This window comes from Halichoerus grypus, chromosome 9 (genome assembly GCF_964656455.1).
Source record: "Halichoerus grypus chromosome 9, mHalGry1.hap1.1, whole genome shotgun sequence".
Lineage (NCBI taxonomy): Eukaryota > Metazoa > Chordata > Mammalia > Carnivora > Phocidae > Halichoerus > Halichoerus grypus.
This window is the reverse complement of record NC_135720.1, coordinates 17,232,117-17,254,112: the sequence shown is the minus strand read 5'-3', so window position 1 is coordinate 17,254,112 and position 21,996 is coordinate 17,232,117. Positions and strand designations below refer to the sequence as shown.

Below are 21,996 nucleotides of genomic sequence, written 5' to 3'. Positions count from 1 at the left end.
CAAAAAGACCACTCCCCAGAGAGTCCTGTAATCATAGGCGGTAAAAGTCTTGGTCCAGACCAAGCTTGCTTTTTACCTAGAAAGTCTTCTTTATCCCCCTTCCCAGTGCAAACCAGGGACAAGCGATTGAAATTGTGGATGTCATCTGGTGGTAGTTACTGTTGTGCTCAGGATTTTGGAAAGACTTCTGTTTATTTGGCATGTTCCACACAAGCCTGTCAGCCCCTGGGGATTTGTGGCATTTGCAGAACTTACAAGGCAGGCAACATAAAAATATATAATTCATAGAGTGAACTATTTTGGAGCTCCCTTCACTTTTACAAATTGGCCATAAAATAGAAACCACAGACATAACATTCATATAACCATAGTTGCCAAGAATGAAGAATCATTTGGGGAGTGGGGGAGGATGACGACTTTTAGTGTGTATTTCTTTATAGGGCATCCAAAGAAAGAGTAAGTGTTCAAAATTTGTATGCAATTACAGTTGGGATATAGTTTTCTCCTGACAGTTGTCAAAAATCTGTTGAAAAAAGAACAGGGATGTTGAGGTTGACCTTAAGAGGCATTTAAATTCATTAAGCTTATCATTTGAAGGCATTTGCTTGTCTTGATAGACATTTCAAGTGTATTTAGGATTTCATGTATGTTTTACTATGACTTATTGCTTCCTGGTTTTCCCTTTCCTGGTGGAAGTGGTTCCCAGTATCCAAGGCTCTGTGATTGCCTACAGTAGACTGGGGGAAAGAGTGAAGGGGAAACTGCATTTTTTTTGCTCTCCTTCACCCATTAGCTGCTTTGATGTTCTGGGATTACGTTAGCTTCTAAAACGTGTCCTCTCAAGGAGAAAGAGCCTACCTGACTCCTATCTGTTCCACCTGAACATTCCGGAGACTTGGGTGATGAATGAGTAATGGCCAGTTTTACTGGTTGTGATCATTGACTGTTGACAAAATAACATTTAATGGAGTTGGACACATTCAAGACATAAAAGAGGAAATAGTCTCTCTCACAGAAGTCACACTAAAAATTATTTTCACCATTTGATGTTATATCAGAGTATCGTCTCAGGGGTCAGGAGAGCTGTGAGCTGGGTTTTAGTTGTTATGTGCCACTTTTCGACCTTGAAAATGCCAAATGATCTCTCTGAGCCTTGGTTTGTTCACCTAAAAATAGTCATGATATCTCCCTCACAGGGTACTCGAGAGGATGAAAACACAACATAAGAGAAAACTCTAGCCAAGCCAAACACAATTGGGCTGGGAGTGAGGGTGATAGAGAGTAATAGTGCTGGGGTGGGGAGGGGATTGGAGTGGGTGGATTATTCTAAATTGTTCTAGACCTCAAACTCTGTTGTTCTGTGAGTCTGTCGTCTATGGAGAAGAGGGGGGCCCACGGGGCAGTCACTTAGGTGCAATTAATGATGCTTAAATTATTTGATAATTTAACCTCCTAGAGAAATGCACAGCTAGAAGGAAGACACCCTATTCAAATCAGTATTGGTAACAAGGATTAAAAACTTTTACATGGCACAGAGCCTAGGACAGGGTCAAGGTCAGCCTTTCATAAAAATCAGTTCCTTTTTCCCCCTCTTTTCCAGAAAGAACACTTCAAATAAAAACCGACAATGATTTTTAAAGCAGACCTTCAGCAGCTGATCTATAGCTCTACCAAAGCGGAGATGAATCAACTTGTTGCTGTTGCTAATTTTAACACCTTATCCAACATCAACACATTGATTTAGCCTGCCTAAGTTTGCCAGTTTCCAGAGAATTACATAGGTACTTTTAGAAAATGATTTAAAAGCCCCATCCTAACTTTGAGAAAGGTTTATGTTTGTGATGGTATATGTTGTGTCTTTAACAATCACCAGACTGATTCCAGCTTCATCCAAAAACACATTTTCTAGCTCGATTTTCATTCCCTGTAGCTGTGTATTGGTGTTTGAAGAAATGGTAAAAATAGTCACAGTGGGGATGTTAAGCTCTCTTTTCTTTTTTTTTTTTTTTTTTTAAAGATTTTATTTATTTATTTGACAGAGAGATAGAGAACACAAGTACGCAGAGAAGCAGGCAGAGGGAGAGGGAGAAGCAGGCTCCCCGCAGAGCAGGGAGCCTGATGCGGGACTCGATCCCAGGACCCTGGGATCATGACCTGAGCCGAAGGCAGCCGCTTAACCGACTGAGCCACCCAGGCGCCCCAAGCTCTCTTTTCTTTTCAAATGTTATTGTAGATACAGTTGCGGGAATAATGCAAGGATTTTTGGTTTTATGTAAGTGTTCTTTTTTTTTTTAAACCAAGGTCTGATTGACATATAATATTATATTAGTTTCAGGTATACAGCATAATGATTTGATATCTGTATACATTGCGAAATGATCACCGCAGTAAGTGTACTTAAATCTGTCACCATACATAGTTAAAACATTTTTTTCTTGTCATGACAAAAGTGTTCTTCTTAAATAACAAATACTTAATACTGTTATTTGGTAGCCTCCCGCAAGACTAATGAAAGAATTGGAATGAACATTTTTTTAAGATTTTTTTGAATTTATTAATTTGAGAGAGAGAGCTAGCATGAGCAGGGGGGAGGGTTAGAGGGAGAGGGAGAAGCAGACTCCCCGCTGAGCAGGGAGCCCAACTTGGGGTTCGATCCCAGGATCCTGAGATCATGACCTGAGCTGAAGGCAGATGCTTAACTGATTGGCGCCCCATGAACATTTTTTTTTTGAACTAACTAACCACCGAAAGGTAGATAGTATCTTTAGTTATGAGCAAAGGGAAATAGATGAAAAGCCTGCTATTGTGTTAATTACTCAAAAATTTCAGGAGACATTAAGTGTTTTCACTGAAGGTTTGTAACTAAGTGCCTCAGTTCTTCATTTAAATCTTCTAAGATACACCTGTACTCTTGGAATAAAGCACTTGCATATGTGGTAACTCACATCTTCTTGGTCAGCAATTCAATTGTAACAAACAACTCTCCCTTGCTGTACTATGCTGTGTTAGAAGACAAGGAAAAATGCATTCATCCCAATTCTTAAGCAGTTTATTTCTTCAAAGAAATGAAAATTTGTGTTTATATTGGCAGCTCTGTTACAATTATAGTCTATCCCCCAGCCTGGTTATTATGGAAAGTCCAACTTACAAACACTGTTTATCCTATTATATTTCAACCTCCCTGGATCATAACCTCATGAGGAAGACCATATATGATTTATCTGAATATCTGAACTTCTGCAGCTGTTGCCAGTGATCACACTTTTTGGGTACTCACTGATAAGACCAGAAGTAAAATGACCTATTATAATGATTATCTTTTTACCTGTTTTATGTCTTTTATTACCATTCGGTTAGAAAGATCAGCTGTATTTGAAGATTCTCCTGGTCTTACATTTTAGCAGAATCATTGTGTTAATTACTGTTAAACATCACATTAAATCCCTCATTGCAGCCAACCAATCGATGTTTGTTGAGGCCCTATATATATGTATATGGCATGTTCTAGGCAGTATGAGGACACACAATAGAAGATACTGACTGGTCCTAAAAAAAACCAACGTATTGCTCATTAAAAATATATATATATATATATATATATATATATATATATATATATATACTGGAAAATTATATCAAAATGGTACATGATATATTGCTAAGTGAGTGATACAGATATGTTTGACTCCAATGGCAAGTAGCCTTTAAGTTCCAAATTTATGAAATGCTACTTTGCATATAAAATATTTCAGAAAAATAAGTAAACCTGTAATTACAAAGGCAAAATTCATATTACATACAGTAGGCAAGTTAGGGGTATATTTATGTTTATATTGTGCTATAGCTTCGGGCCTTTTTATGGCCTTCTGTTATAGGGTATGTTCTGAATGAAGGACTCTTGATGATCTTTTGTCAATTGTTACTCAGTTCTAAGCATTCAAGATGGAAATATTTTCTTTATTGGGGATATAAATATTTAATCAGATGCTTTTCATAATGGCTTCTTAGTCTATCAAAATCATTATAAACCGGACAATTAGAAAAGAAAAAGAAAGAAAGGGCATCCATATTGGGAAGGAAGAAGTAAAACTATCTCTGCAGATGACATGATCTTGTATATAGAAGTTCCTAAAGAATCCACACAAAAAAGCTATTAAGAGCTAATAAATGAGTTCAGCAAGACTGAAGAACACAGGATCAATATACAAAAATAAACTGTTTCTATCAGTGAACAATCAATCCAAAAATGAAATTAAGAGAACAATTCCATTTAAAATAGCATCAAAAAGAGTAAAAGGAGTGAGGCTTGTATACTGAAAACTACAAAAAATCATGAAACAAATGAAATGAGACCTAAATAAGTGGAAAGACATCCCATGTTCATGGATTAGAAAACTTAACATTATTAAGATAGCACTAGTCCCCAGATTGATCTACAGTTTCAGCACAATCCCTATCCAAATTTCAACTGCCTTTTTTTTACAGAAATTGACAGGCTGGTTCTAAAATTCATATGGGATGCAAGGGATCCAGAATAGCCAAAACAATCTTGAAAAGGAACAAAGTTTGGAGAAATTCACCCTTTTCAATTTCAAAACTTACAACAAAACACAAGTAATCAAGACTCTGTGGTACTGGCATAAGAATAAACACATAGCTCAGTAGGGTAGAATTGAGAGAAATAAACTCATACATGTATGGTTAGTGGATTTTCAACAGGGTGCCAAACAATTAAATGGAGTAAGAATAGTCTTCAATAAATGGTGCTAGGACAAATGGTTATTCACATGCAAAAGAATGAAGTTAGATCACTAGCTCACATCATACACAAAATTAACTGAAAATGAATCAGACCTAAATGTTTCCACTAAAACTATAAAACTCTTAGGAGAAAACACTCATGGGTTAGGCAATAGTTTCTTAGATGTAATACCAAAAACATAACACACTGAAGAAAAATTAGATAAATTAAACTTCATCAAAATTAAACACTTTTGTACTTCAAAGGACACAGTCAAGAAAATGAAAAGAAAATGTGTAGAATGGGAAAAAATATTTGCAGATCATATATTCACAAATCCAGAATAAATACAGCACTTTTAAAACTCAATAATAAAGAGACAAATAATCCAGTTTTAAAATGGGCAAAAGATTTGAACAGACATTTCTCCAAAAAAAATATACAAATGTCCAATAAGTACATGAAATATGCTCAACATCATTAGTCATCAGGGAAATGCAAATCAAAACAATGAGATACCACTTCACATCCATTAGGATGGCTATAAAAAAAACGGGCAATAACAAGTGTTGGCAAGGATGTGGAGAAATTGGAACTCTCATGAATTGCTGGTGGAAATATAAAATGGTGCAGCTGCATTGAAAACAGTTTGGCAGTTCTTCAAAAAATTAAACAGAATTACCATATGATCCAGCACTTCCACTCCTAGGATATATACAAGGTGTTTCAAAAACATATGTCCACACAAAAACTTATACACAAATGTTCATTGCAGCATTATTCAGAGTAGCCAAAAATTGGAAACAATCCAAATGTCCATCAACTCATGAATGTATAAACAAAATATGGTATATCCATACAATGTGATATTATTCGGCTATATAAAGTAGTGAAGTACGGATTCATACTACAATATGGATGAATCTTGAACACATTATGCTAACTGAAAGAAGCCAGACACAAAAGGTCACATATTATATGATATTATTTATAAGAGATGTCCGGAATGCTATAGGCGAAAACCATAGAGACAGAAAGTAGATAAGTGGTTTCATGGGACCAACGTAGTGAGGGAAATGAAAAGTGAGTGCTAATGGGTATCAAGTTTCTTTCAGGGGTAATGAAAATGTTCTGCAATTAGAGGTGATGGTTGCACAACTTTGTGAATACATTAAAACCACTGAATTGTACACTGTAAAAGGGTGAGTTTTATTGTGAGTTTTTATTTATGTCTCAATTTTTAGTTACTATATTTTTTCCGTGACCACTCTACAAACTGAGTTCTAATAAAGCATAATATAACTTGCAAAAGCATATTGTCATCAAAGCACATATTTATATATTTTGTTCCTAAGAAGAAACAAAAGCAGCTTCATAATTAGTCTCATGGTTGACCTGAAATTTTACCAGTTTTAAGTGCAGAGAGAGAGGGATAACGAGTCCAGGATTTCTCTCAAGTTAAATTATGAAAGTAGAACATGAGTTCATTGCTTCTGTTCTCCCATTGACTTGTCATGGACCCTTCTCATTTAGACTGATTAGACATTTATTGTTCTGAAGTTGAGGGAAGAATCCCAGTTACTCTAACCCAAAGTCTCATATTTGCTCTCTCGTTCTTTCCCAGGTGCTACCTTTCCCCAGCCAGGTGGTGTACAACAGAGTAGGCAAGTGTGGGAGTCGTACTGTGGTCTTGCTTCTGAGAATCTTGTCGGAAAAGCACGGATTCAATTTGGTCACGTCAGACATTCACAACAAAACCAGGCTTACTAAAAATGAACAAGTAAGTTGTCTTTGCCCATGGTTAGATTGTACTTTTGTGTCAATTCATTTGTGTAATTAGTGGGTGTCTTACAAGACACCCCTCAAACACCTAACAAATGAATCCCGGAGTTGCAATGTCATACTGTATTTTTGCCAGAGTATGGAAGGAAATTTAAGTTAAAGGTTCTGAAGGAAGTCTTTAGACAGGGAGTTTCCCTGAAGGGATACGTTTATTAAGATGGATGAAGGACGGGGTGCATTCATCATTGTCTATTTAGCTAAAATTAACAGTGCATGATTCTTAAATAATTACACCACTGAGCTACAAATAAGGCTGATGTCCTGACAACGAAAATAAGAAAACTATTTTAATATTTCTTTTTCTGCTTTTTTTTCCACAATTGCCCTAAGTCTTTGTGGTTATAATAAAGAGAAAGTTCTCTCTGGGCCAGGAATCTGATTGGTTGATAGGAGCATGAGCTTCTTGCTAGGGGTGAGCTCAGGGGGTCTTGAATTACCCCATTTCCCAGGAAGAATTCTGCCTCAGTGTGGCCGAGCCATACCAGTAAACATGCTGGCAGTGGGCTCGGGGTGCTGTCGTCTGCCAGGAAGCTATGAAGACAAATTTTACTCTGTAAGCGTCTACAAAAGCAGGGTCAACAGTCTCCATTGAGGTCCTTTGCTCATGTACAAAAGTTAGGCTCAGGGCTCTCACGGTTATTTTACAGGGTCAGGTTTGTTAGCTTGGTCTTAACAAGATGCTTTTGTCCCCTTAGATACTTAGAATGGATAGCCACCAGCATAAGTCAGAGTTCTTCAGACAACAGAACCAGTAGGATGGAGATACCTATATCAATAGATAGATGATAGATAGATAAAGTAGATAGATAAAAAGGGAGTTATTATGAGGAGTTGGCTCATGCAATAATGGAGGCCAGTAAGTCCCACAGTCTGCCATCGACCAGCTGGAGACCCAAGAAAGCCACTGGTGTAATTCAGTCAGTCCAAATATGAAGGCATGAGAGCCAGGGCAGTCAATGATGTAAATCCCAATGCAAGGGGAGGAGAAGGTAAGATGTGATATCCCAGCTTAATCAGTGAGGCAGGAAAAAAGGGGAGAATTCCTTCTTCCTCTGCATATGTTTCTATTCAGGACTTCAAGGGATTGGACGATGCCCACCCACACTGGGTAGGATGGTCTGCTTTACTAAGTCCACTGATTCAAATGCCAATCTCATCTGGAAACACACTCACAGACATACCCAGAAATATTTAATCTAGGTACCGCTTGATACTCAAGCTGACACATAAAATTAACCACCACACCACCCAATGAGTATAGAAATTTGGGGAATAAACAAGGCACAAGGTTTACTATCAGATTGAAACCATAGTTAGGGAAATTTTTACCCATGTCCACTTCTTTCTGACATAATCCTCACCTTTGAGGCATTCAAAACCTCCCAAACAGAAGGAATCTCATTATCAATTTACGATAGCCTGTCTTTCTCTTTTATCTTGGGGGATAGTAAGACTCTTTTAAGACAGTAACATAACTAGTCATACTCACTGTAAAGCCAGAATGTTCCGTGTCTTCCAGGGTAGAGATCAAAAAGCCCCTTCCTTTGACAACTTCCATTAAGGGCTCTCTGAGTATCAAGTTTGAATAGTCATTTCCAATCAACAAAAAATATTTTGAAATCAGCCCTTATAGGTTGTGTAGTAGGCTCTCAATAGAAAAATTACACTTGTTGGGGCTCTTGGGTGGCTCAGTTGGTTAAGCAACTGCCTTCGGCTTGGGTCATGATCCCAGGGTCCTGGGATCGAGCCCCACATCGGGCTCCCTGCTCCACGGGAAGCCTGCTTCTCCCTTTCCCACTCCCCCTGCTTGTGTTCCCTCTCTTGCTGTCTCTCTTTCTGGCAATTAAATAAATAAAGAAAATCTTAAAAAAAAAAAAAAAAAGAAAGAAAAATTACACTTGGTGACATTTAAGGACATCACATTTTATGAATAACTTGAATAGGACTAGGTTCTCTTTCATTTCCTTAGCTGACCGAAAAGCTCATTCTGTCAGGCTGGTTATGCCCTTGTCACTGCCTGAAAGAAAGTGACTATAAATAATTAGCCTATGTTATTGCAATTTTATTACAATTATTAAATTTGGTTTTCCTTGGAGTCTAGGTCTTTGGGTCTGTGTATCAGATTATATTTAAATATTCCTATACATGGAAACTATGCCCACTTCTCAGATGTCTCATAAGACACTGCAGCTTGATTTTAGTGCCCACTGCTGAAAGGGTACAAACAACCCAGAGAGAACAGGATGAAGGTAACCACAGTATGAGACACTGCGATGTTCAGGAATGCCCTAGAAGAGAAAGGACAAAATATGGTGTTTAAACTGGGGCTTTGCACCTACTTTGTTTCCTATGAGAAGCAAACGTCAGAAAGTGAAAAAGAGTTGTAACTGTCAAGAGAAGCATGTTAGATTTAAAAATAACAATAATTTACTAATGGTATATACATTGTTAAATCCAGAAAGGGTTAAAGACAAAGTCTTCCTCCTCTTCTAAAAGAGAGGTTAGCTCTCATCTGTTTGGAATGATTGGCTTGTCTGGAAGCCAGGGAACAGACTAGACAATCTTTTAAGGTTCTTTCCAGCCCTGTGATTCTGTGATATATTTATACAACTTCTAGGATAATCTGTGTATGGTGTAGTTGAAACACTTCTGATTCCTGTGGTCAGTGTGACCTAGAATATATTGCATTACTTCATGATTCCAGATTCCTATTAAATTACAAGGCAAGTCTTAAAAACTGCAGGGAATGATAAGGTAGGAAAAAACAAACAATTTGGCTGTGATAACAAACGTAGCAAGTGACAGCCGCTTCTCTGTGGCTAGCTCATTGGTGCAACATGCAGAGAGAGCCAAGAAGTGACAAGAACCCAAGTTTCAAGAAGCTCGAGAATGCTTGAAGGAACTCTTTCCCCTGTTATGTGCATCCCTTATGCTCAAGTTACAGAATGCATAAAACAACAGAGAAAAAAATATTACTTTAACCTAATATATTCAAGAAATAATTTGCAGTAAGAAAAGCTCCTCTGCTTGGTAATTTATTAAAGGAAAAAGGAAGATGTGATTTCGGAGGTGAGTTAACATTTTACAGTCAGTGGTTCTCAACCTTTAAGCTGGGGAGCTCTGACAACATGTTCCCATGGAAACACTGTTCCCCAGAGCTAATAACAATCTCACTTCAGGTGCAGCATGAGTTAAACAGGCCTTGTGGGCTGGCCCGGTCTCTCTCCACCATGTAGAACATTTCTTTTATGAGAAAATGTGCTCCAAGTTCCCAACTACTGACTTAGTTAACAAATGAACTTTGGAATAATATCCACTCATAAGACTGGAATTATCTATACCATTCCATTCATACACAAAGGCATTTCTTTGGGCCAGAGTCAAATTTGTGCATACATTTCTCCCTGGAGGATAGCGGTCATCACACACACACACACACACACGTGCACGCAGAGTACTAAGTTTAACTAAGTCTATTTAATGGAATAAGACACTGAAGGGATTATTATAAAGGAAAGGGAGCACAAAAACACCAAATGTTACAATGCCAATAAAAATCCCATTACATCTGCCCTTAAAGAAACAGAAAGACCATTGAAGTTTATATTTTTAAAACTCTACCTCAACAGAAGAGCGTGGACACCTGCTGCTGGCCAAATGCTGGACCTTTTCGGGGCACAGGATGCAAGCCCATGATGACATTATCTCATTTATACTCTGAAACCAGATTTCAGTTTCTTGGGCTGGTTTAGATGATCTCTTAGAAAATCAGAAAATGGAGATTATATGCAATTTGAAAGATAGGGAACTATTTTCCAGAAGACATGAGTGTGATCGTCAAAAGACTCGTAACCATCTTTGTTAATGGTCTGATGCTCTTTCAGATCATTGTTCTGAGTACAGTGAAAGTCAAAGTGCACCACAGTAACATCATGGATATAAAGGATTCAAAATTATTTCACTCTTGTGGGAAAGGGGCAGAAATTGTTAGCATAGGCGTCAAAGAGATCAAGAAAGCAAATAATTTTACTATTTTTATTTATGTCAGAGCTACTGAGAATTGCAAATTGGAAACGACACCTACCACATGCTAATTATTTTACTTCATTACTTCATTTCATTCTTTTGGACTGAAAATCAAACCAGTGAGTGGGTATAATTCTTTATTTTGTGGATGGGAAAATTAAGACAACCAGATTAAGTCACTTTCCAAATGAAATCTAATAGAATGTCTGTGCTGCTTGGACTTGAACCTAGGTCTTCTTGAATCCAAAGCCATTCTTCTGGCTGCAGAGCAGAATCTCCACCAGAGCCTTTTGAAACATATAGTTGCAATGGCCCTTCTCTTAGAGATTCTGGGGTGGAGTCCAGAAAACTTCATATTTTTTTTTAATGAAATGTCATAGAGGGTTAGGAATCCTGTCAAAACTATCATATCAGCATTTCCTTAAGTGTGTTCCTGAAAATCTTAATCCCCTGAGACCCTGGAAAAAAAATTTTTTTTAAAGAAAATACCATGGTTAAATAAATTTAGGGAATGCTACCCTTAGCTTTCTGGGAAATTTGTATCAATTGCTCCCATTTTAAAGACTGAGAATTCTTTCAATTAAAAACCAAATTAGCAATCTATTGAACCGGCTTTCCCCTAGAGTTTCCCGATCTTCGTTGGCCAGGGGCAGCTGAGAGCTTGTGGCTGTCACGTGCATCCCACAGAACTCCCACTCCCAGCTTGGAAAATGCTGCACCAGCCTCTTCTGTCATTTCTGCCCGTTATGCCAGGAAAGGCTACTCTTTCACTATAAACTTCACATCTGCTTTGACTCTCTTCAACAGCTATTCAAATTATCCAAACCTTGAAAAGTATTCAAAGGGAAGAGACGAGCCCCTGTGCCCGTGCACTCTAGCCTGCTTTCGCCTCTTGGTCAAAAACAGAATTGCTTCACTGTGTTTGAAACTTCCCTTTGCCTTGCCTGACTGTGACAACGTAGCATTGCAACTCCAAAATGGAAAACGCACCTGCAGAGACCATGTTGGATTTAGAGACGGTCTAGAGGCCATGGGGACTCCTCCCAGGTTTCCCTACGGCAGGGACATCTGGCCTCTGTTTACTAACAAAGGTTCACTTGCTTCTTTCCGGAGCCGGTCTTGCTATTGTGTCTTCATTCATTTTGGTGAATATTTATTGAGGACTTACTAATAACGCTGTATATTGAGCCCCAGACAGCACACTAGATGTTTGTGCACCTTGCTTCTACTCCTTTAGTCAGCATTATTAGGAAGCTATTACCACCCCATTTTGTGGGAAGGAGCAAGTGTTCAAGAAGAATAGGGGAGAATGAGACTTGAAAGGGAACTGGGGTCAAATCCTGGAGAGCTCTGAATGCTAGGCTGAGGAGGTGGATCTTTATTCAGTGGGCCATGGGAAGCCATGAAATAAGTCGTTCTTAATCACAACAGGCATCAAAATCTTCTTGGGAACTTTTTCATGACACATGTTTCCTGGTCCTACTACAAAATACTGAGTTAGACTCTTAAGGGTAGAGCCCTGGTATTTATTTGTATCTTTGCGGGGAAAAAAATTCCTAAGGAGGTCTTCATGCACCATTCTAGTGAAGAAGCATTGCATGAAAGGCTCTAATTATTAGAAAGTTGTTATTTTATTAAAGTGAACCCTCCACTAAGCAAGAAAAACTCCTTTTTCACCTGAGAGTCTCTCAAACCTCTGAAGACATCATGTTTCCTCTGAAGTATTGAGTGGTGTCTCCTTGGGAACCTGCACATTTATCCCGGGAATGTTTCCCTTGCTTGAGACCCGTCTGGAAAAGTCTCTGCAGAATGACCCTCCAAGTTTCCTGACTTTATAAGTAGTAGCGACAGTGTCCACAGGCATCAATCAGAGCTGCTCCGGCCAGACCTCGGAATCAAACCACCAAGATTAGCAGAGAATCTATCGCCAGGTCACAGGAGGGATGAGTTTACCCAACTCGGCAAACAAGGTCTTATCTTGGATTCCTGTAGACTTTTAAAAGCTGAGTCCGCTAAATGGAAACTTGGTAGAAAGAAAAGGTAAAATGACGAAGAAGGAACAAGGCCCGAAAAATTAAAATGTGTTCTCCTCTCCTTCCAGTTGTAGCCGCAAGATTGATTTTCTCTACTCTTCAGACCCAGCCTCTTTGCCTTGTTCGTGTCATTGCTCCCCCTGGTGGACTTTGTCTTCATTGCAGGCATGTGTGGCCCTGAGCTGAAGGTGGAAAGACCATCCTGTCTAGCACTAGAAAGGCTTCCCACCAGGCAGAAGGAAGAGGGAAAGGTAACCCGAGCCTGGAGCCATCTTCCCAGGCTCTGAGGTTAAAGGGCCACAGAGTTCTCCTCTGAGCTACTCCTTATTTGGCTTTGATGTGTTAAAAACGTGTCTTTTCTTTTGTTAAGATGTTTTGCAAGATTATAGGGCCTCTAGTTGCTCACAAGGGACTCGAGAATTCAGACCAGGGTGGGGTCAGGACTCTGTCAATTACTGCTGACAAGCATTTTCTTAAAGACCTTGGGAACGAAGTCTTTCACTAACTAGCTGTGCTTGTAGAACTGCAGGTAAAGGTTTTCAGCTCTACCATCCCAGCCAGTTAGATGGAAAACAAAAGATGAAAAATCCCTTCCTCACCGATCCTCTGCATTATAAATTCTGTTTGATTCTTACCTTTTTTTTTTAAACCTCAATTCACTTTCATTCTCAGCTGCACTGTGGTTTAACTTCTTCCTTTAGATACATTCCATTCCGTAGCACTTTTTTCCCCCAGTATTTGAAACTCATTCCCGTTCTTGTTAAAATATACTGTTTTCCCACCTAGAACTTAAAAAATATATATATTCTCTCTGATATTTTAATGCTTTCATATTTTATTATTTTTTAATGCTTTTCCACCTGCTGTAACTTTCTCTCAGTTTTTCAGTACATCACATGAAAGGTAGAACATTTATATCCCCATAAACCCTCTTTAGTCTCTGGAGTTATTTTGCTAACCAACCTCTTCCTCCCATTTTAAGAGGTTATGTATAGATCAAAAACCCCGGGGACGGTAAAGAGATTGCAGCTCAGCAAAAGGGAGCAGGATTTCTGGAGTCAAACCAACTTGGGTTTGAATCCTGACTCCACCCTTTTCTACCAGTGAGGCTTTAAGCAATCTCCGTAGCCTTTCTGTGCCTCAGTTTCTTAATCTATAAAGTGTAGATAATAATACTTAACCTGTGGAATCATTTGAGGATGAATGACAGCATATGAAGAAAGAGCTTCTGGGTCCAGTGTGTAGCCCAGAAACCACTCAGGAAATGATCATTTAGTGTTGCTACATCTCCAGTGTTGTCACACCAGGGTGATGAATGGACAGGTCTGTCCCTAAAAGGCTAACTTCATCGCCCGAGAGAGAATTCTGTCTTCAGTGAACATTTCTTGACTCCAAAAGTCTTTCTGAATGGGGTGTCTTCACACCATAAGCAATTATGAGGTATGTGTTCTGTGCTAGGCTTTCTGGAGAAATAATTAGAGCCCAGCCTCAACCCTCAAGGAGCTTACAATCTGGTTCAAAGCTAGTGCACAAACTCAACTATGGTGTAATGTAAAAAGTGTACATTCTAGAAGATTCTCGAAGCGCTGTGGGAGATAAAAGAAGACAACAGGATTTCAAGCCAAAGACGTTCAAAACCAAACCTATATGGCCTCACTTCTGCAGCCAGACTAGTTCTTGCCCAGCATTCCCTGTCCCCATGAGTGGGCACTAGCCTGCGTTCAGATACCGCCAGGGCTCTGGGAAGCTCTCGCCACCGCTCTCTCTCCTTCCCTTCTGCTGCCACCTGGCCACAGGGCTGAGAAGATCCTCTCTCATTAACATCTGCTAAACCTCCCCATCTGTCTTCACTTCCAGTGACTTCCTTCTGTGGTTCTCACATCTCAGTCCCTTAGAATCCCCTGGATGGCTTGTTAAAATACAGATTGATAGGTCCCCACCCCCAGAGTTTCTTCTAATTCCATTGGTTGGGGTGGGATCTGAGAATTTGCATTTCTAACAAGTTGCTACCCCAGTTGTTGCTGATGTTGCTGGTCTGGGGGCCACACCAGGAAGCACTGTTTTAGTTCATGCCCCCATCATGTCCTATGGGGATTATTGCTCCATCTTCCTAGCTAAACTGTTCCTAATCCTTCCTTTCTTCTTCTTCTTCTTCTTCTTCTTCTTCACATTCTCCACCCTGATCACAGATCTGGAAGGAAAAAGAAAAAAAAAAAAAGCCCTTTCTGACTGTGGATTGCCCAGAGCATAAATGTCAAAGTTCCTCACATGACCTCCAGGGCCCTCAGTGACCCAGCTCCTACCTTCCTCTCTAGTCATACCTGCTGTGGGCAGATCCCACACCTGACCTCTAGCACACAGAACTCCTGGCAATTTTAATATCCAGGTCATTTCGGGTTTTGTCCTTTGCATCTCCTGTCCACTCTGTCTGCAACACTGCGGGTCCCTTTCTTCACTTGGTAATTCCTGCAGGTCCCTGCAGGCCACTCAGGAACGACTCCTCAGGGGAACACTACCTCTCCATCTGCAGGCAGAGAGAGATCCCTCACCCCTGTGCATGCTACCCCATGGTGGTTACTGCATAATGAGGCTGGCCTGCCAGCCCACCCCACCCACAAGACCTTGAGCTTCCTGAGAGCAAGAGCCAAATCTTTCATCTCTATAACCATGACCCTAAGTAATACACATCCTGACATGGAGTTGGAAATCAATGGATGTTGAATGAAAGGAAATCCAGGAAGGCTGGTTTGAAAGAGGCAGGCATTTTAGCGAGATGTAAAGGTGGTTAGGGTTTGGACATGCAGAGAAAAGAGGAAGGACATTCCATTTAAGAGGAAGCTTGGGCCTGAGTTTGGACATAGTCAGGCTTGGACACAGTGTGAGGAAGAAACAAAGAGAGGTCTGGTTTGGCTGGCCACGGGACATCTTGAACACCAGTTGAGGGTGAGAATAAAGGTAGACTCAACATGACTCAGCAAGTGATTAAGTACAAAAGTCAGGAAAAACCCAGATCAAATGTAAAAATATGGATAGTACCATTAACCAGGACCACACTCTCCAGAGATGGAGTATGCTGGATGAGGACTAAAGATGGACGAGGACCAAGAGTGTGGTTTGGGCCGTCGTGGATTTGGGGACACCATTAGGACACACTCCCCTGTCTGGTCTTTCTGTGCCTTCCCTCTCACCTTATTTATGTTTTGATCTCCAGGGCCTAGTAAGTGCTCAATAAATGCTGAATGAGTGAATGGTGAATGAATATAGGCAGTGGAATACATAATAAAGGCCAGCAGCAATCCTGCATGAGCCAAGGAAGAGGACAGATGGTTTCTGAGATGATTTTAGGTAGCGCCATCATCACTTATGATGCCACCCATGTGGATCAGACTCAGGCAAGAGGAAAGGCAGGCTGCTGGCAATATGGGGGGTGGACTTAGGGAGGCAGGAGGGAACTCTGGGGAAGGGCAGCATGGGCACAGAAGACCACTGCCTGCCCTAGACCTGGGGAAAGTCTTAGTATTTGTGAAGACAGGCAAAGGACACCTTGACCGGAATGCCCCTAACCTGTGCTAGCCGTACTTTGTAAGTGGCCTCACTATTTGTGTGCAGCGACGGAAGGTATGAGAGATGGATATACTCCCCGACTTCAGTGTACTAATGCAATAAACATGAGCATTAGTACTTTCCTTCTACGTTTAAAGGTACGTCGAGAAAGGGTTACGCGCTGTCACTGCTAATCCATTTCTCCCTGTGAAATAGACAGCTTTATGAGTATTATGACACTGTTCTCCAAATCTAACTACTACTGTTCTTCCATCCAATTTAACACATTGACATGTGTTTAGAGAATGTAATATAATGTTGAAAATGTGAAAGAAACGGTTTTTCTTCTGACCTGTTCTTCCAGCCTTCCTGTACAATACCAGGGGGCTTTCTCATATTACTCGTATGTGTGCAGAGACATAGTTGAATAAAAATAATCTAGAGATTAAAGCATTAAGTGGTCTTTATATTAAACACACACACAGTAAAGAGTTATGTTTCTAAGCAGACATCCTCAGATGTCTTGGGTTGTGCTTCCAAATCTGTAATTCTAGTTGGTAGATCCATCAGAAATCAAAATTTGCAGTGTGACCAAGCAGGGTGTTCTATTGCCAAAAGCAACTAGGACATACTTGGGAGGGGGGCGGCAGGTTACGTAAAGGATCGACAGCAGATAAAGAGGCAGGATTCAATTTCCTTTTATGCTCTGGCTGGGGACAGGCAGACCATTATTTACCCCTGCCTGCCACTGATTAACAAAGCACAGGGTTATGAGCCCCAAGTCATTGACTTTTAAAATTCAATTTCATTTCTTTAAACAATCATTGTGAGCGTGAATATCTAATTAAAGGCTTTAGACACTGAGGTCCTAATGTAACAATCTGTAATGAAGGTCCTAGTTGGAGTTCATTCATCCACCAAATAGTTATTGAGCATTTCTGTGTTGTCAGCCCTGTGTGGGACATGAGGGAGAGCTGGGTTTTCTGTCCTGGATTTCCGGACTCTGATTTTATCGTTGTTGTTACTGCTGTGGTTAACACACGGGCGACTGCCTTTGTTTCCAGTTTTCTAGTTCCTAAGAGATGCTGTACTTCTGATGTCCATACAAAGTGGCCATTTTCAATGTGCTCTTAAAGAATTCCACTGTGTGTCAGTATTGATGGGGCCAATTAGAAACTCTAAGGAAAGTGGAATTCAGGAAGTCAGGGAGTCGTAAGAATGCTTGGAATTTCTAACAGATTTCGCTAAACATTTTCCGTATCATGACATGTTCCAGAAGACCATAAACGTTGGTTTATACAAATATAAACTCCTCTTTGCCTTGCTGATAACTGCAAATAAATACTTCAGATGACCACCCACCAGAACCCCAAGAAGTTTTGGGCATTTGTGTGTTCCCTATAAAATATTTGCTTTGTACATTTTTGTAATCAAAGGGGAAAATCATGAGATGTTACCTCCTTTTTTTCCCACTGCAGAACCAGTTTCAAACATTTCTGTGGATCTCAGTAATATCATTATAGAAATGTAAAATAATGTTTAACCTCTTGTCTTGATTTGACTTTTAAAGGAGGGGAATAAAGACTTTTTTTTTTTTTTTTTTACTTGCATTTCAGTACCGCCAGATGCTGAATTCTCCAGTTAAAATGACTTAACCTGTCACATTGTTTTCATGGTAGCAATCAACTAAATTAAATACAGGACTATAAATTTGGATAACAGTTTTATTCAGCAAAAAGCCTACCGTAAAGTTTGTAGATGCTGCACCAAACACAGCTGTTTTGGCCCTGGTCCAAGAGGTAATAGTGAGGATAAAGGAGTAGGGAACATAACCTTTAGCTTAGTATAGTTTGGTAAATTAGATCCTATATATGCTAATTTTGTACTTTTTTTAATAGATGGAACTGATTAAAAATATAAGTACTGCCGAACAGCCCTATTTATTCACTCGACATGTTCATTTCCTCAACTTCTCAAGGTAAGATATTTTCCAGCTTAACGGTTCTTTCATTTCTTTTTAGTACTTAAACTCCTTCTAACGCACAATTATTTTAAAATCTACCTTCATTTTCAAGGTAGTGTAATTGCCCCTGAAAAGACTTTTTAAATCCGTTTATTTTTGCTGTGGAGGGATCCAGATTTGAAATATTTGGACAGAAGCTTCATTTCTTTCTCAAGTACTAATCTTAAATCTTTTGAAAACTTGAAATAATTTTGATGCAAACCCATTTGACCTGATAGTTTCATTTTAAAGAAAAAATCGGGTAGGTATTGAACCAAACTAAGAGGCAAGAGATGGGTATTTTAACAGAAATATTTCATTGCACGTGTTTCTACAATTTGAACCCACACAGGACTCTGGGAATAACTTAGTTGTGGAGTCATGTATTTTATAGGATCCAAAATGCTAGGACTGGCCTCTCTGCCTACCTTTTTCATACTCCATTTGATTATTCTAAATCTTGCACAATTGATGCTGATGGGGTATTTTAGAACTCTGTTTTTTCTTCAGCTGCAGGGGCCTTCTGATCCTAATGCAAATCTTCAAATTTAGGGTTTTAGACTCTTGATCTGTTAAGTTGCTAACTTCCAGTTCTGAGCATTCTTTTCCTCCTCTAGCCTAGGTCCCCTTGTCACTATCCACTCTCCTCTCTTCAGGCTGGCCCGAGTCTGCTCACAGTCAGTATGGGCTCGACAGAGCACTGGGTCCAGGGGCAGATCTGCTGAACAGCCCGGGACCCCTGGGCCTCCCTCATCCTCCGTCTGACAGGCACTTCCCTTACTGCTACAGTTCCCGTGGGGATAACAGGACCTCACAAGTCTGCAAGAGAGCAACAGAGATCCTGCTAGCTAATGCTGGCCTAATGCCCTCCAACCCTCGAGGTCCAGGCACCCAGGGACGCTGGTGCTCAGGGAAAGACAGGGCTCCGCCTGAGTGTTCCCTGCTCCTGAATTCACACCTGAGCTGCTCAGAGCTGGCACAGCTGCCCAGCCCCAGGATATCTAGGGGCTGGCGGGAGGTTTTAGCCTTCAAAGGACTTCCCTGCTGTGCACCAGGCCCAGTGCAAATCAAGTGTAAAGAGAGATTCAGCAGAGCAAGTTATGGAGCAGCAAAGAGAAGGTGCCGCCTTATCTTTAAAAGCAAGTTCCCCCTGAGATTTCCCCACCTACCTGATAACCGGAGTTCCCTTGGATGGTGAATAAGCATATAGGACACCTGCAGATGATCCTCAGTGACTCAGTAGCCTGAGTGTGTTTCCAGCCCCATTTGTGGAATGGCTTGTTGCTGGATTGTCTGGGGTATGCGCCCTGCCTCTCGCTTCCAGCCGGCCAAGAACATATAATTAGACATAACTAGATAACAAAGTCTTGTCAGCTATTTCAGGCATTGGGTTTTACGACTTGCAGAGAGCAAAGCACGGCTCCCCTCACCCTTGCTTTTCTTGTGAGCTTCCTCTCCGTCACCCCTGACATCCTCTAACCTTATGATTTAACTCTTCTTGCTTCATGGGTCAAATTTTTACAACCAAAACAAATTGCAATGCAATGAATTTTAATAACTGACTCAGGACAGTGTAAAACTCTAATGATAAGCCAGAGCCGGTACCTTAATTGGGTCAGCAGAGCTGAGCACAGCATGGCAACCATACCTTATCGTGGCCTCCACTATTAAATACATGTCTGAGAATTATTTAATTTTGATCAATTTAATCATGAAAAAAAATTGGTAAGTACCTTTGAGAAGACACCACATCTGCAGAAAATAGTGTTGGCCTGGCTGCCAGGACCTCTGTGTATGAGACCTTCCCACTGACCATGGCTCTGGGCTGGCAATTTCACCTCTGGGCAGGGATGGGAGGTCTCTTGTTTTCCCACCTATAAAATAGGGACAATTCCTGCCCACTCCTACCTTGTGGGGATGATCCAAACACATGAATGAAGGAAAGCCCTTCAGCTTCCTTCAGAGGATATTACATATATGCAGTGTGGAATTTATTTTTTAAGGGGAAATAATTATATTTGAAATAAAACAAGTCCAGATATATATTGACTACCATGCACACTTAAAAAAAAAATGTGTACCAACATAGATCATTCTGAATAAATTACAGCAATTTATAGTAGAGCAAAATTGAAACATATATGCCTATTTTCCTTATGAAAGAGATTGTTGTAAGTAGCCTTTCCTCTGATATATCCCAATAATCTTCTTTTTTCTCATATTTTCCTATTAATTTTCAGCTGGAATTACTGCATCACTTTTGATTTTTTTTCTATCCAGGTTGTGCGTCTATTTGATTGTATATTAGAAACGATACACATTTCTATGTCTCTCACAACTGCTTAGCCCTATGGAAAAATTACCTTTGTAGTTTCTACAAAGTTACTTTTGTAGACCTCTGGAGTTTGCAGAGGTCTGTGAAGTTCTCTGCCACTTCCTAAAGACAACCTGCACAATATCGCAAAGTGGTATTCAGGAGCATTTCTGTAGAAGCCTCATTTGGGGCCTACCGTTGAGTGTCTGTCCCTGGGTAGCTTTGCAGTGTCCCCATGACCTTGAGAGCAGGGCCCAGCTCATGCTGATTTCTCCTTCCTCCATTCCATTTTGTTCAATGAACACATTTTTGTATTGAGGACCCTTTATCTCCTATATGCTGCTCCAGGACTGGGACTTCCACAATGAACTAGAAATGTTTTCCTTGGAGGCACCTGGGTGGCTCAGTCAGTTAACCGGCTGCTTTCAGCTCAGGCCGTGATGCCAGGGTCCTGGAATCGAGCCCAGGGAGCCTGCTTCTCCCTCTGCCTGCCGCTCCCCCTGCTTGTATGCTCTCTCTCTCTCTCTCTCTTTCTCTCTCTCTGTGTCTTAAATAAATAAATAAAATCTTTAAAAAAAAAATTTGCTTTTGGGGAAGTGTACGCTCTCCTTCCATTAAAGAAGAATGGCAACAAAGTGTGATGACTTTAGGAGAAAGGGTCACGGGGTCTCCCCCAGGGGAGGTGGGAGGCAGGACCCTCCCTCCCTGGAGGAGGAAGTGTGGAAGGACTTTCTAGAACAGTTGCCATTGCTGCTGGGATGTGAGGGACGGGCCAGCTTTAGACAAAGGGGAAGGGCGTTGGTGGCACAAGGACCAGCATGAGCTAAAGCCCGAGAAAGAGAGGGATCGAAAGGAATCAGTAGATAGGAGCCCAGGGGCGGGCACAGCAAAAAAAGATGACAGTCAAGAGTTTCAAGCGGAGGCAAAAGGAGAGACTGGCCTGAGCAGTTCTCTCCTTTAAAAAGCTCATGCTACCTTTGGGAGCAATCTCATCCTCTCCTGCCGCCCCCAGGCACGAGGCTGGGGCTTCAGGTAGGAGACCTCCGCGAGCATGAATAGAATGAAAAATCCAGCTTTACTACTTTACAAGACTGTGTTAAACCCACTGAACATGGGAAGTTAAAACACCAGCTTTTCTTTTTCCAGGGAACAACTTTAAGGGAAAAAGGCCTTAGGGGTAAATGGCAAACTGGGTATGTAAAGAAGGCTCCCAGTACACAATTCACAGAAAAACCACAACATCAGAATGTGCTTTTAGAAAGGAGTTCTATATTTTGAATTGTAAGGCAAAGAGATAATTAAGCTACTCTTAAGAAACCTACCCTGATCATTGCTGACAGCCATATATATGGTTGGCTTGGTTCAAGATAATGAGGTTATTAAGAGAAGACTTGATACTGTAACTTAATAGTCTTTGTTGATATTTGATTTCTAATCTTCCTTACATTCTTAACATGCAGCAAGACACTTGCTGGTGAGCAGAATATAAGAATGA

The 21,996-nt window shown here is 40.5% G+C and overlaps 1 protein-coding gene across 5 annotated transcripts in view; it reads left to right on the top strand.

Moving 5' to 3' along the window:
- Window positions 1-21,996, top strand: part of UST (uronyl 2-sulfotransferase) — a 325,108-nt gene that overhangs the window by 162,683 nt on the left and 140,429 nt on the right. For 4 of the 5 annotated variants that reach the window (XR_004911810.2, XM_078054593.1, XM_036075045.2 and 1 more), the window contains exons 3-4: window positions 6,366-6,521; window positions 18,084-18,163. Coding sequence is in view for 4 of the 5 variants with exons in the window: in XM_078054593.1 (XP_077910719.1) it covers window positions 6,366-6,521; window positions 18,084-18,163 (236 nt within the window). In the remaining variant the exon portion in view is untranslated. The remainder of the gene's footprint in view (window positions 1-6,365; window positions 6,522-18,083; window positions 18,164-21,996) is intronic. The other variant, XM_078054592.1, reaches the window with a different exon arrangement.